The following is a 14,313-nucleotide window of genomic DNA, read 5'->3' as shown; positions in this document are numbered from 1 at the left end:
CTTGGAAAATTAACACAAAGAGAAACTGACCTGCCTGCAGCCAAACCCTGCCGCCTGGGTCAGCATTTTCCTACCTACCAAGCCCCTAGGCCCTCTGGGGCAGAAAAGCGTATTTTCGCCAGAGGAAGCTCGCCTTCTCTCCAGCGGGGTCTCTGCTGCCTTTGTTATATAGGGGACCTATGGCTGAGTAAACAGTCTTAGGTTGTCTAAGAGAACCTGTCTTGGGGAGGGCTCCCAGGCAGAGAGCAACTCCCTGATGTGAGGCCCCTGGGGACCCAAGCTGGGCACCAGGCTGGATGCCGCCAAAGCCTGGCACCTTGCTCCTGCCCAGCTCCACAACACGCAAAAGGGAATACACGATTTGTTCCACTTGGAATTTCCCTGAAATCTCTGAATCTAATCCGGCGTTAACTCACCGTGAGAGTAGCGCTCATCTCACAGAAGGCTGTGCTAAAGGGTGAACTGGCAGGTCCCGGCGGGTCTGGCAGTTGGCCGGCCTCACCCACACCCAAAATGACCCTTCCCGTCTCCAACACACGCGGCTCCTTTCACAAGGCGGGGGCGCCTATATGGTGACTAATTGGTTTTCTTCTTCTTGATTTTTATTTATTTATTTTTTTGGGGGGAGAAGCCATCATGAAGCAACCGTCCTGCAGAGAAGGGCTTGGTGTCTTTAAGAGTTTCTGTATGAACTGGCGGCTTGTAAGCAGAAGCTCAGCTCACGGACCACTACTTCGTTGATTTTTCAGATTCCACTCCTGAACTCCAGAAAGCCTTTAGAGCTCTAGAGCTGGTGTCCTCACTTGTCTCCCGACCTCTTCCTCCACACATACAAGCACTCAGGCACTGATCGGGGCCCCACTCTCCCTCCAAGTCCCAGTCTTGATCAGCCACACCGCTGAAAAAGGCGCCATCGGCGTGTGGGGCACTGTTTGAGACTCAGACTGACCTCTCCCTACAACTTCGTGCCCTCCTACTAGGCCGGCCCAGAGACCTCTCCAGGCTCGAGCCAGAATTCTCCCGCCATGCTGAGATGTCGCTGCCAGAGCCCCTGAAAGGCTCAGCTCGCTGCCTACAGTACGCGTTGCTGGAGGCGGGATTCCCAGTGCCAGGTGGTCTGGCCCCAGCGACCAGGCGCGTTATTCTACATCCTCTGCCAGCACTTTGCAAATTTGACTGCACGGCTACAAAAGTCCTGGGTTCTCCTGGCCTTAGTACCTGCCCCGCGGTCCGGCACCCCCAACCCCGTCCCGGCCGTAGAGTGAGAGAAACGAGCTCGCCGCCTACTTACTATGCATGGATGCAAACGGGTCGTGCTTACAGTGTATTTCCATCGGTGCGCTCCAGACTGCAGGCCGGCCCGCGCCGCCGCCTCCCGGCGCCAAGGCGCTGCCCAGAGCAGCTAGGGAGCCGCGCCGCCAGGCCGGGCACTGTTCGAGCTGGGCTCAGAAAACACTGGTGAAGCTTTGGGGCCTCTCAGAGCCGCCTTGCCGGAGATCTCGGAGAGCTGCGCCTAGAGGCGGGAAACAGCGCTAGTGCAGTACGGATGGAAGCGGGACGCCCAACTCCCAGTGGCTTCCCTCCAGGGCTGGCTCAGGCGGCGACTCCGGACCTGGTCCAGGATAGCTGCGGCCAAGGGGCCCGCAGCTTCGGGAGCATAGCGTAGGCACCCACTTCCGGGATGGCTAGGAATCCCCGGCCTCCGCTAGGAGCTGCTTTGAGGAGGCCTGCGTGGGACACACAGCCCTTAGCTTCACTCAGGGGGCAGCGAGGCCCGCGGACTGCCAAGCTACTTCGGCGGCCTCGCTGCCTCTGGAGTCTCTCCTCGACCTCTCAGTCCCCACAGGATCCTTTCTCTCTCTTCCTTTCTGAGTCTCTGGGGCTCAGATTTGCTGCCTCAGACAGTCCTCTCTGAGGACTGCCGCCTCAGCTTCTCTCTACCCAGCTTTCCGACGTCTCGGACGAAGTTGCAAAAGAACTTCCTCTCTGGCTGCGCTGGGGGCCCCGGAGGGTTCGGAGACGCTTCCGCCACTGACGTTGGGGCCGAGACTCCTGAGTCCCAGATTGCTTGCCGCCCTCACATCCGCGGACCCGCTGCCTTCAAAGTTCCCGCGGTCCCCGCTGCTCCCCCATCGCTGGCACAGGAATGGGGACAACACCGACGGTCACCTCCTCGCCTGAGTATATGCCTCACGCCCACCAACTCTTCGAGCCCCGCTGTCCTCTCTCGGGGATCTAGTTCGACTGTCTTTCAGTTGCCTCTTCCGGGACGGCCACCACGCCTGCCTCAGGCGTGGAGCGAGGGACGCAGGAAAGAGCAAAAGGTCCCTTCCACCAAGGCCTCGGGGACTGCTGAGATGAAGCCGTTGTCGGCTTTGACTGTTGTGCAGCGGCCGCAGGCGCTAGCTCTCCGCCTGCTCGGCGCGCACAGTGCGCCACCGCGCCGCCCCGGAGCCGCTTTCAGGACCCGCTGCGTGTGGACAGCGCCGCCCGGGGCTCAGCCTCCCTCGGGCGGGGGCGGGGGGCGGGGGCTAACCTGCCAATCACGCTTCATCAAGCCAATCAGGACGGTGGCAGCCAGCGCTGGCCCGAAACACCTCCCTATTGGCTGAGCAACCGGCGGGCTCCGCCTGATTAGCCGATACCTGGGCAATGGGAGAGAATGGAGGGCGGGGCCCAGGCGGCGGCGCCACGTTCATTGACAAACGCGTGCGGCTAAGGCCTAGTGGAGCGTGGAGAGGGGGAGGGGGATACACAGTGCCCGGAGAGTCCCGCGGCAGTTCCCGCGTGAGCCTGGCCTCCTCTTCGCAGCGTTGAGACCCTGGGACGCCCTGAGGGATTAAGGGCAGCCGAGGCAGGGGTGGTGGGGTGAGGGTGGGAAACTAGTCTTCGGAAAACACGCGCACAAGCGGATATTGAAGGAGGACGAGCTCAGCTCTCAATCTAACGACCCTCAGAACCGCGATGGTCTTGTAATGAGCGCATACCCAGTCGCGTTTTGACCCCAGTTTCCTCACCTATAAAATGGGCAGAGTTGGCTTACCTAATCTTTAATGAAGGCTCCTTCTAATATTTCATAATTTTATCAAGCGCCTACTAATCCTTTTTCGACTACTCCTCCTTCACTTTCCCCGCAGGGCCCCAAATTCTGCACTAACCGAAAGGCAGAGACTTTGACAGTAAAGAAATCTCACACTCCTTTAAAGTTAATAGTCAGGGTGCTCCAGGAGAGGGGACTACTTTGAGGCTTTGGACCAGATTGTCCAAGCACGGAGCCCTCAGCCCCTCTTTCCAGCCTCAAGACCAGGAGCCGAGGGACCCTTTGGGGCTATTGATGAGAGGAGCTGAAGGCTTCTGTTGGCAGGAGCAATTCTGCATCTGGTGCACTGCCTCTTAGGAACTGAATGAACCAGTCATGTCTAGTGCTAAGGAGGGTTCCAGTAGTGGTTGGGTGGGCTGGCAATATTCTATCTGCAAGAACCAGTGCTAATGTTTCTTGGAGAGAGACCACGTTGCAGCTTTCAGCTGTAGAGAAAACCCTACCTTCCTTCTCCTGCCTTGGAAGTTCTTGTTTCTTTTAAGACAAAATGGGTGGATTTCTAGAACTCTTCATGTCCAGAAGGGTGGTTGTCTTTGACCAGCCAGTCTCAGTTTCTCAAGGGTGTGAGGCCCTGGAACCACAATTAAAGGAACTGGACTTTTAAAAGAAAGCTTGTGATAGTCATTCTACACCCAGGTGGCAGTAGTTCTGTGTGTGCCTACATCTAACAAGGCGCTAGCAAAGATACTAAAGACTCTCCTGCCCCAGCAGTTCGTGGGAGTGGTCCCAAAACCCACCCTTTTGAATTCTTAAATGATGATCCTCTAATATTATACATAAATCTACCAAAATAAGGGCTCTGAGATGCCTGCTTCAGACCTGGGCTTGCAAGAACTGAACACAGGTTGACCCTGAGAGAATGCTGTGGTCATTCTTTGCTGCTTCAGTCTCCCATCTCTTCCTCTGCCCCATTTCTTATACGCCTACACTAGGTAGGCTCTCAGGCCCGCCTTCTGTTCCTGTCCCAGACCCAGCTGCCCCTGACCGGTAGATAAGTTTCCGGCGCTGACATCATCCCCACCCCCTCCAGGGCACAGCTGCAGAAAATGGCCTGGGTGGGCCTCTGGGGGCCCAGGAGACAGCAGTGCGCACTAGGGAGGGGTGGCTGCAGTTATCTCTTCTTTGTCCTGAACCTTGCCTGTCAGGATCTTTGCATGCCCCTCCACCTCCCCTTGGAGCAGGAAGATCGAAACATCAGAGAGGAACCAGGATGAGTTAGTGTTCCCACATTCACTCCACCTGGTGGCCCAAGATGGATCGGAGGTGACTAGAATTCAACCTAGTGGCTCTGTATTCCTACTGGAGAGGCAGGAGTAAGGGGATGCCCTTAGGGACACAGCCGGTGACACACCCACCACTGGTCCCATTCGTTGAGTTCAGGCCTCAAAACTCAGATTCTAAAGTCTAGAGCTAAAAGGACCCTGAGGCTATGTTTTCCCCATTTTACAGATGCAGAACCTGAGGCTGAGGCAGGATGCAACTTGTCCAAGGTCTTATATCAAGTCCTGGGTAGAGGAAATGCTGATGGCTGGGAACCTCTTTCTCAAAAGGACCCCTCGAGCACCACTGTCTGGATGGCTGGGCTTAGGGGCAGTGGAGTATGCTTCCAGTCGAAGAACCCAGCTAGGATATGCCCACACAAAACCAGTTTTCCTTCTGGTACCTGTGTGGCTTGGACAGAATCCCCAGAGCACTGCCAGAGTTGGATGGAACTGTGCATATTACCCCAATAGGAGTATCTCAGCTTCCCACTTCATATAGAAGGTGGTGGGCTTCAAGATATTGGGATGCCTAACCTGTGTGGCAAGAGCAGCACCCTTCCCCACCATGGGGTGCACAGGGCAGAGGTTTTTTCTCTGAGTGGGGAGCTATTCATGACCTCCTGAGCTGTCAGCCTCCAGGGAATTCTTAACATTAAGAGATGAGGCAGGAGCATAGGGAAAGGAAAACATCTGGGAAGAAACTCAATTCATGTAAATAAAATTGCCTTTGAAAGTTTTGCTATTAAAAGAAAGCCCATTGAGAATAAGGTTCAAGAAACCAAAACACCTTTAGAGGAACATCACCATGGTCTTCAACCACAAACCTGGCTTCCCTGGGAACACACTCCCTTCCCCTGCCTCCCTTTCTCCATACCAGCCTCTCCGGTGCCCAGAGGCACTGGGTCAGAGGGATGGGGCTGCTTCAGAGCTCTGTGGGCCTGTGATCAACTCCTGAAGCTCAAGTCCCACTCATTTACCCCCTCTTGCTTCAGGCAAAGCAAGGCGTAGAAGGGCTCAGATTGGTTGCTCAGTTCGGGGAAGTCAAGAGAGGCCCTGTGGTCGTTGCTGTCCTAACTGGGCGGGTCCTCTCTAACCCTCCTTTAAAAGCATCAGAGAAAACAACTGAAGGGAGGTTACTTAGCTAGTCTGGGGCAGAAACGATTTCAACGTGATTGATGTGCCTTGATCAAGAGTCTGCTCTGCCTGGCCTAAGTCTTTTTGCAGGCATCATTGAAACGAGTGGAAGGGGAGGATTTAACCAGATTTTTCAAGAAATGTGTAAACTGTCCAGTCAGGGTATGCTATCATTACCAACGCACTGAAGACCAGGGGCTCTGGGGCTACCATTCTCTCTCCTAAAGCTTTCAGGCTGGGGGACCTCCTCAGGACTCAGCTTCCTTATGTATCTAACGGGGAGAAGAACTGAGATGAGGCCTCCCAAAGTTCTGCAAGGTGAAGATCTATGGGTAAAGAATATTGTTATCATTCCACCAGGCTCATTCCAGAGTTGGGGGTTTGGATGTCAATACCCAGCCAGACAGCTAGCTATTCAACCTATCCTGGTCTCCCTGGTTTTGGGACCTCTTAACTCCCACCTCAACTAGCTTGCCCCATAGTAGTTTTTCTCCAAGGGGGTCCATCCGGGGTGGGGCACTATCTCCTTTCCCAGCAAGTGGGAGAGGTCTAAGGGTAGACTAGTCACCTTCCTGTCCTAGTTCCTTCAAACCTTATGCTGTATTATCTTAGACAAGTCTCTTCCCCCTCTGGAGCTCAGTTTTTCCTTTTTGGTGCCACAATGTAAAAGCTAGACAAAAGGATAAAGGATCCTTAAGTGGCTGTCTGCTCAGGGCCAACTTTACCCCATGTGGGGTTTAGAGCTTGAAGGGTATATACTACTTCCCCATTGCACAGATGGAGAAACTGAGGTCAAGAGAAGGAATTATTAGAGCTCTGAAGGAAGGAAAAGGAGGTCAGGTGGCCCATAAGAGCCCTTAAATGAAGTTGGAGAGGGGAGGAGCCCACGCAAAAATCCAAAAACCAAACCTGAATGCTCCCAACCTGACCAGCTTCTCAGCTGTCTCCTCTTCACCAGCCAAGGCCCAGGCTGGGGCAGACAAGCAGAAGTGCAGTGTCATCTGAGATGTCCACCTTTTCCCAGGCGGGCACCCTTATCCCAACCCTAAGGTGAAGAAGGGGGTGTGGCTCTCCAGATTTTTAAACTCAGCCCAGCCCAAGTCCCCCCAGCCCCACCCAAGCCCTCCTCACTGAGGAATGAAATGCTTTATTGATTAAACGATTATTCAGGTGATTGAACTAATCAAAGAACCCATCGACCGCCATGAATTACATTCTTTGTAGACAGCTTGTCGGGAGAGGCAGCCAGGCCAGCGACGAAGACCCTCCCTGGACCCTCACAGGTCTCTGACCCATTCCCCTCCCCATACACACAACCTCTAGCCCCAGGTGCAGTCACCTCTGGGAGTCCCACCTACTAAGGGATCCACTAGTGGGGAGGATAGAGTAGGGCTGGAGCAGAGAGGGTTTCCAGGTTCCTTTCCTACAAGCTCACCCTGGGGAATCCTCAATTCCTGCCACTTAGACTTCTCTCCTCGCTTCTCTTCTGTCACCGTTTTGTAAATACATCTGTGCCCAGGGAGTTGTCCTGGGTTTAAGGTAGAAGTTCACCAACACACCCCACCCCCACTTTTTGCCATGTATTTAGGGCTGGGGTGGAGGTGAAGGCTCACAGATCCACAGGGTTGCCGGAAGGGGAGTTCTTGCCAGGGCCAGGAGTGTGTTTGGGTAGGCCTAGTAAGTAAAAGAAGCTCTCATACCCAGCTTTTATTTCGGGGCAGAGGCCTCCTGCTGCTTGACACCTCCTCTCAGACATAACATTTATACTTTGCTACCCACTGCCTGGGCCTGTGGGAGGGTGGGCCTGTGTGCACAGGCACCAGAGCTGCATGCCCAGGCTAGGCACACACGTCTACCCACTTGTGCTCTCCTCCATTGGAGCGGCACCCACAAGATAAAACCTGAGCGCACAGCGCACCAACACACACACACACACACACACACACACACACACACACACACACACACACACAGTGTCAGAGGCTTGTTTGGGTGAAAGCAAAGATAGGCTTGGGGGTCCCTAGAAATGTCACAACTAACCTGCAGGCTGCTCACTGTCACCTGTCAACATTGACCCTGCCACAGGAGACCCTTTTGTACAAATGGTAGGCTCATCAGTGCCCTCAGAGTAAAGCAATGCACACTAAACATCAAGAGGTTACATATCTGGAATTCACATTGCCACTCCTGGTTCTCCCAGCAGAACGGGACCTGGGCCAGACTGCTAGCAGGCTTAGCACAATGGACCCCCACAGGACCCAACACCTGTGTGCTTACAGGCTGGCACTTTTGTGTACACTGGCATGAACACTGTGAACAGCTGTTGACACCCAAAAATGGAGAGGTCAGTGTAACCACCTCATTCTCACTTCCAAAACCTCATAGGATATGACAGGTGAACATAGACCTTAAAAGGAGTAGATGTACACTCAAGACACTTATCCAAATTATATATGTGTCACTCATAGACACACATTTTGGATACTCAAAAGAACTGTACCCAGACACATCAACTTATAAACACACAGTAACACTCATGAATATAAAGATATACATAGGCACATAAACTCTTGGACACAAATTCATACATGTTGACAATACATATACAGGGACACACATTCATAGTGTCACTTATGCACTCTGAGCCCCTATGTAAACACACAGACCCAAACTTTCAGATCCCCGGACAGACCCCCACATAAACATTCAGAAATAGAGGGAAAAAAACAAGCTAACTCGAAGACACTCGGACTGATACAAAAGTGTATGAGAAGACATACAAATGCGATGTAGACAGACACGCAATCAATTCCTGTGAAAATGTGGCGCACGCCCTCCCCCAGGACCAACCAGTGTGAGGACCCGCGCGGCTGGGCCCCGTGGTTAACACGCCTGGAGCCCGTATCGCTGTCCTACCTGTCCTGCCGGTCCGAGGAGTCGGGTAATTTTTCTCTAAATCCATGTTGATTTTTCAGAACTTGACGATCTGGACAGAGGAAAAGAGTTTCCACTTTTCTGTGCTTCCTTTTTTTTTTTTTTTTTTTTTTTTTTGGTGCCAGGGGCCGCTCACAGGTCGGAATAATTCAAGCCTTCCGCTCCCCCGCCGAGCTGGGGTAGCTGATCACTGAGCTGAAACTAAACGTTTTAGGTGGAAAAAAAGCGTCCGAAGGCACCGTGAAATGATTAAGGAACTAAAGAGCTTCTCGCCATGTGAGATCATGTCCTGTTCTCGCCAACATCACAAGATGTCCCCAGACACGCCGCGCCCCCAGCGTGCCGCCCCGCACTGACTGCCCGGAGCCGAGAAAAGGTGTCCGCGCTGTGCAGCCGGGCCTGCTCAGCTGGCCAGACGTGGCGGGCCGGACCGGGCCGGGCAGTGCAGAAGGCCGGGAGAGCAGCAGTGCCGCCGCCGCGCCGCCCTGGACTTTTATAGGGGGTTAGGTGGGAGGGAAGAAAGGTTTCAGACGGAGCCCCACGCTAGCTAGCGCGCCTAAGGGAAGGTACCGACCGAAGGCAAGCCGGGATCCCTGACCTCGCAGCCACACCTTCTACAAACCCTTGCGCCTCGGTGTCGCGGTCCTTCGAGCAGTGCCCGGGGCGGGTGACCCCTCTAGGTGTAAACCCCGCAGCGTAGGCGGGTACAGACCCCGTTTTTGTTCTTAAATAAATTAATCACCCTGCCAAGCAGGTGCTTTTGAAGGGGGTGCAAAGGCAAGCAGTGTTGCCAGGCATAGAGGGGGCGTTCCGGTTTCTTCAGATTCACCCCTAGGGCGGCGCCCGCCCGGAGAACTCCCTACCACCCCTACCCCGTTACAGCTTTAATACTATCTTTGGGTCCCTGACAATAGGGCAATACCAGACCCTTTAATCCCCCAGGTTCCACTCAGCCTCCTGGTCCCAAACCCATTCCCCTCACCAAGTCCCATTCTCGTCCGTAGCATAGAGGTTAAGTTGTGAAATGCTGGTGATAAAATCTGGGCTTCTGATTTGGAGCACCAGGGCTAAACAGAACCATCTAAGTAGGTCCTGTAGATGGACTGGTGTCCCGGACGTCTTACCCAGGCCCGTAAATGGCATCCCTTTGCCCTCAAGCCCCAAGACGTTGCGGCGTTCCGGGGCCCCAGGACTTGATTCCAGAGGGGAAATCAGCCCGAGAGAGACCGGGCAGAGGTTTGGCATGTCCAGCACTCTCTTCGGCCCAGGCTTAAGACTTCCCTCCCTTCCACCTCCCCAGTCCCGAGTCCTGCTGCTTGGCTGGGCCGCTAGAAGCCCATGGGGCCCTGCTGCGGGGTGGTCGCAGGGGCAAGGCTCTCCAGGGCGGGGGAGCGCTCCGTAGGAGGACTCTTGGCCCACCGGACAATGGCAGTTTCAGAAAGTGAATCGTCCTCAGAGAGAATGTTGTTTGTTTTTTGGAGGGGGTGGTCACGAGGCTGGGCCACAATCTAGGGGGAAGAGCCCGCAGCTCGAGAAAAGGGAGCGCGGTGGGGGGAGGGTTTGCTGGCGGGAACCGGACATCGCTTATCCACTGAGATGATTTCGCCACAATCGAAAAGAGGGCTGTAGATTCCCGGGCGGCCCCCACCCCCACCAAGTAGTCTGCGCAGTCCCCCTGCGCCGCCTCTTTCCTGCAGACTACGGGTCCGGGTCCCTGCCCGCGCAATTTTAGTTTTGGCCATATCGGAGCTCTCGACTCTCTCTCTGCAGCCGGGCCCCAGCCCCTGCTTCCCGCCCTCCCGCCTGGCCCGCGCGGGAGGCTGCGCCGAGCTGGAGCGGCCTGTCGGCGCCTAAAGATCAAAAGCCCTCCCGGAATTGACATTTCACCCCCGGCTGGGGGCGGGAGTTGTTTGTTTTTTTTTGTGTTTACAGGGTTTGTTTTGTTTTTGTTTGTTTTCTTCGAGTTTTCATTTCATTATCTATGAGTCGTTTGTTTCTGGTGTTTTGCGTGTTGTTTTTTCGTGGATTTCATTTTAGCGGGTTTAACTCTGTGACTCTTGGTCTTTTGGGTGGGTTTTGATTTCTGTCTTGTATGTTTTGATTTTGTATCTGTGTTGCACTTTGTTCTTGTAGGTTGTCTTTCGTGTATCGTTTGGAAGGCTGTTCTTTCTGCGCGGTGTTTCGATATGCTCTGATTTTGTATTAGTGGGTGTCGTTTGTGTGTTCTGCGTTAGGTGAATTTTGTGTTTGTATGTGTTTTGTTTTCTTCTATTTTTATTTTGTTTTTATGAGTCCTGCGTTGGGGTGGGGGTTTTGCTTTGTTTTCGTGTGTTGGCTTTAGTTTTTGTGTTTGTGGGATACTTTGGTGAGTTTTGCGTGTGTATTTTGGCTTTGAGGGGCTGTTTGATTAGGGAGGAGACACCAGCCACTACTCCGTTCCTGCCCGCACCCAGAACGGGCAGAGGATTAGGCCAAGCATCATGAATGGTGGTTTTGCCATGCTCCGAAATACCTAACAGCGCTGCCGCGTTGTACTCTGAGTGCTCCAGACCAACGCGAAACAAATATGCATTCCCGAGGGGGAGCCCGCCCTAGTCATAACCCCGCGGGTCGTGTGGCGCCACTGCCCGGTCACTCCGGACCCCCTCGCGGGGTATCCAGACCCAGCCGCCATCCCCTGGTCCACCCTGTCCCCGGGGTGGATCTCCCCTTGCTCCTGGCCGGCGTGCTTCGGACATCTCCGACTCCCGCAGCGTTATAAAAAGGCACGGCTCCCTGCTGCAGAGCAGGTGGCCTCTTCGGAGGACACGGAATTGATGTGGCCCTAAATATATTAGGCAAGGGGCTAGGGACGCTTGGACTCTAGGTGCAGGTCAGCGTCGGGATCCCGGGAAAATCCCCTTTCTCTTCGCTCACCGCCCTAGAAGCCTGGAACCCAGCTGTGCTCAGCTTTCGGTTTGGAGAGCCTGCCCTGTTGGCAACCATAGACACAAATCCACACTCGAACGTACACATGCACAGCTACAGAGCGAGAGCGAGCGAGCCGGAGCCTTGGTAGCAGAGGCCTGCATGGCGGAACCAGCGCTGGTACTACTTCAAGGGGAAGCCAAACTGTAGTGACCGGAAATGTTCCAAAGACAGAAAAAAAGAATTCTTTCTGTCCGTTGCTGGAACTTGTCCAACCACGTTACACCTGGATTTGCTTAATGCTAAACCAGGGAGAAAGGGAGAAGCAAATCTAGAGAGGCAGAGATGTGCGAGCTAAACCGGCAAGCAAATGCGGGGAAAATATATAGAGAAAGAAACATGGAGTGGGAGAGACAAGATTGTGGGGAAAGGCAGACTGGAGTCTCCTCCAGGCTCCCGCGCGTTCTTGCATTCTGTGAGAGGGAGAAAGCAGAAAACCGAGAACAGGGTGACAAGAAAAAAAAGAATCACAGAACGGGTTGGCCTAGGCACTCTGCGAGCTTCCCTGCAACTCAGACGCTGCAGTCTAGGGGTGGGGAGGCCGACATCCGGAGGAAAGAAGCCTAGGTCGGGCTTTTCTACTGCACCATGAAACACCCGAGGACACCAAGGCTTGTAGAGCCGGGACTGGGGCTTGGTTCCGGCTCTTACTGAACCCCACCCCCAAACGCCCAGGCCGGAATATAGCAAAGGCTGGACCACCGCGATCAGCCTCTGGGCCTCCGTCGGTGCGAGCCTAGGAAGAAGCCGCCGGGAAAGACTCTGGCCCTGGAGCTCTATGCAGTAGCCTGCGCTGAGGATGGGTGGGAGCCGACGTCCAGGCGAGAGGCGAGGAAGAGGCTCCGCCCTAAAGATGGGGGGCCCAGTTCTGGGAGCTGCTGAGGCCGCAGCTGGACTCGCAGGATTCGGGGTCCGCGCAACGCGCACGTGGCACCGCACCTTCCGCAGGCGGCGCCCCTATGCCAGCCCCGCCCCGCTTCGTTTGCTGGGCCTGGATGGAGTTAGGATTGAGGGTGGACGAGTCGCGGCGAGTAAATCCCTTGCGCTATAAACTTGGGACTTGCCTAGGGGCGGCGCCCGGGTGGATGGACCACTTCTCCACTGGCAACTGCCCGGGCGTAGAGCGCAAAACGCGCAACGCCAGCCAGTTGCCACCGCAAGTTTTCAAACGGCGCCCGCGGCAGAAAGGGGCCGATGAATGGTTTGGGTTAAAGCACCCATTTTTGCTGCCAGTGGGATCCTCTGCGCATAAAGGGCTTCGAGCTCTGGCTGCTGGCTCGCTGGGGCACCATGTGCTAGCGGCTGGCTACCCAGAACTATTCGGGTAGCCCTGGAAAACACGATGGGACTGTGTTCGGGGAACCTGGTGCTTGCTCATGGTGGGTTATTGCTATTGTTGTTTTACTTTACTGCCTTTCTTGCTTTAATTAAAAGTGTTCGTGACAGAAGCCTCAAAGAGTGCAGACCTGGGTCGTTTGGATGGGTTCATTCCAACTCAAATCCAGTAATTCAATTCAGTTCCACAACTGGTTTCCAGCGCACAGGTACACATGGCAGACGTCAAGTTTATGCCGTACACACATGCATAGAGACACGAATAGAGGGCAACTCTTGGAGAATTTTGAGATAAAATTCACTCTCCTGGAGTTAACATTCGCAATATATGAACATGGAAAAAAGGCAGTCAGTTGTATTTAAAATTTGCCAACACGTCCCTGCAATCCACGAGTACCTAAGAATCCAAAACAGGGCATTCAAAAGATTTACTGGCGCTATGATTCTTCAACATTGAAAATATGTGTTAATCAGTTTATTTTGTCTTATATTTCCTTTCAAATTTAACAATACTATAATCTGTAAGTAATAAAATTGTATTTTCCTGAAGAAAGCTTATATGTAGGATGTTTTATTTCTATCAGTATTTATAGGATGAACTGTTAGCCCTCCCCACCCCTTTTTTCTTCTGATATTTCTCTGTGTAATGTGAGCTTTAAATATTCATGCACCAGCCCAGACGTGCAGAATGATTCTTTTAGTTTTTGGACGCAGATCAGAATGTTAAACAGAAGCGAAGCACTCCTGTAAGTAGGCTCTTTAATGTTCTCACTTACTTCATTCTCCATTTGTCTGTAATAACTTCAGGGCTATGGCAGAGAATCACAGCAGGATTGGAACGCTTTCCCTGGAGCCTGTAGGGTGACCTCGCAAATGGCCAAGTGCCTCAGTCCCAGGGCAGGTTGTGAACTGATTTTTATTTTTTCTTTTGAGAGGAAGTCTTCTGCGGGAGGAAAAGGAACTGCAGGATATGAAGTCTGGATTTGGGAACATCGTGAAATAAAACTGCGCTCTAAAAACCTTTCAATTTTGCTGCTGATTACCTATTCTTAGCAAGTTGACGAGCTATTTGCTGGTAGTGTCTTCCAGGATCCAGCCCAAAGTAGGATGGAAAAGAGAGGCTGGGCTTGGGTCCAAAGGGCCTTTGAAGTGAGCCCTGCTTCCAGACCCAGTGTCTAGCGATCCCCAGACACACTTCCAAAAGTGCTCAACTTTTCTTTTACTTTGTACTGGAGATGGGGGCCTTTGAAGTGAGCCCTGCTTCCAGCCCCAGTGTCTAGCGATCCCCAGACCCACTTACAAAAGTGTTCAACTTTTTCTTTTACTTTGTACTGGAAATGGGGGCTTCAGACACTGAATGCCAACCAACTAAAAAAACTGTCTACAAAGAGAATATTTAAACATGTTGCCTAGTTTATTTTCAATCAGATGGAAGCCACTTAGCAAACCAAGTTGAGGGGTTTACGAATGTAAAACAAGAACAAGAAAGTCGTTTACCCCCTACATCATGAAAATGGGAAATCATGGCACTATATTTTCCTTATAAACACATAAATGCCTACCTATAACACAAGGGAACTA

At 53.2% G+C, this 14,313-nt stretch overlaps 1 protein-coding gene across 6 annotated transcripts in view; it reads right to left on the bottom strand.

The window, feature by feature from the left end:
- PAX5 (paired box 5) overlaps nt 1–9,192 on the bottom strand; it is a 187,704-nt gene extending 178,512 nt beyond the window's left edge. Inside the window, exon 1 of one of the 6 annotated variants that reach the window (XM_036996590.2) lies at nt 8,413–9,192. In XM_036996590.2, the coding sequence (XP_036852485.1) occupies nt 8,413–8,458 (46 nt within the window). In that variant the 5' untranslated portion in view covers nt 8,459–9,192. Of the gene's footprint in view, nt 1–1,291; nt 2,590–8,412 lie in introns of those variants that run through there. The other 5 variants (XM_036996586.2, XM_036996591.2, XM_036996588.2 and 2 more) reach the window with 5 other exon arrangements.
- Between the last annotated feature and the right edge of the window lie 5,121 nt (nt 9,193–14,313).

This window comes from Manis javanica, chromosome 2 (genome assembly GCF_040802235.1).
Source record: "Manis javanica isolate MJ-LG chromosome 2, MJ_LKY, whole genome shotgun sequence".
Classification (NCBI taxonomy): Eukaryota; Metazoa; Chordata; class Mammalia; order Pholidota; family Manidae; genus Manis; species Manis javanica.
The sequence above is the reverse complement of the archived record's forward strand: the minus strand, read 5'-3'. Positions and strand labels throughout refer to the sequence as shown.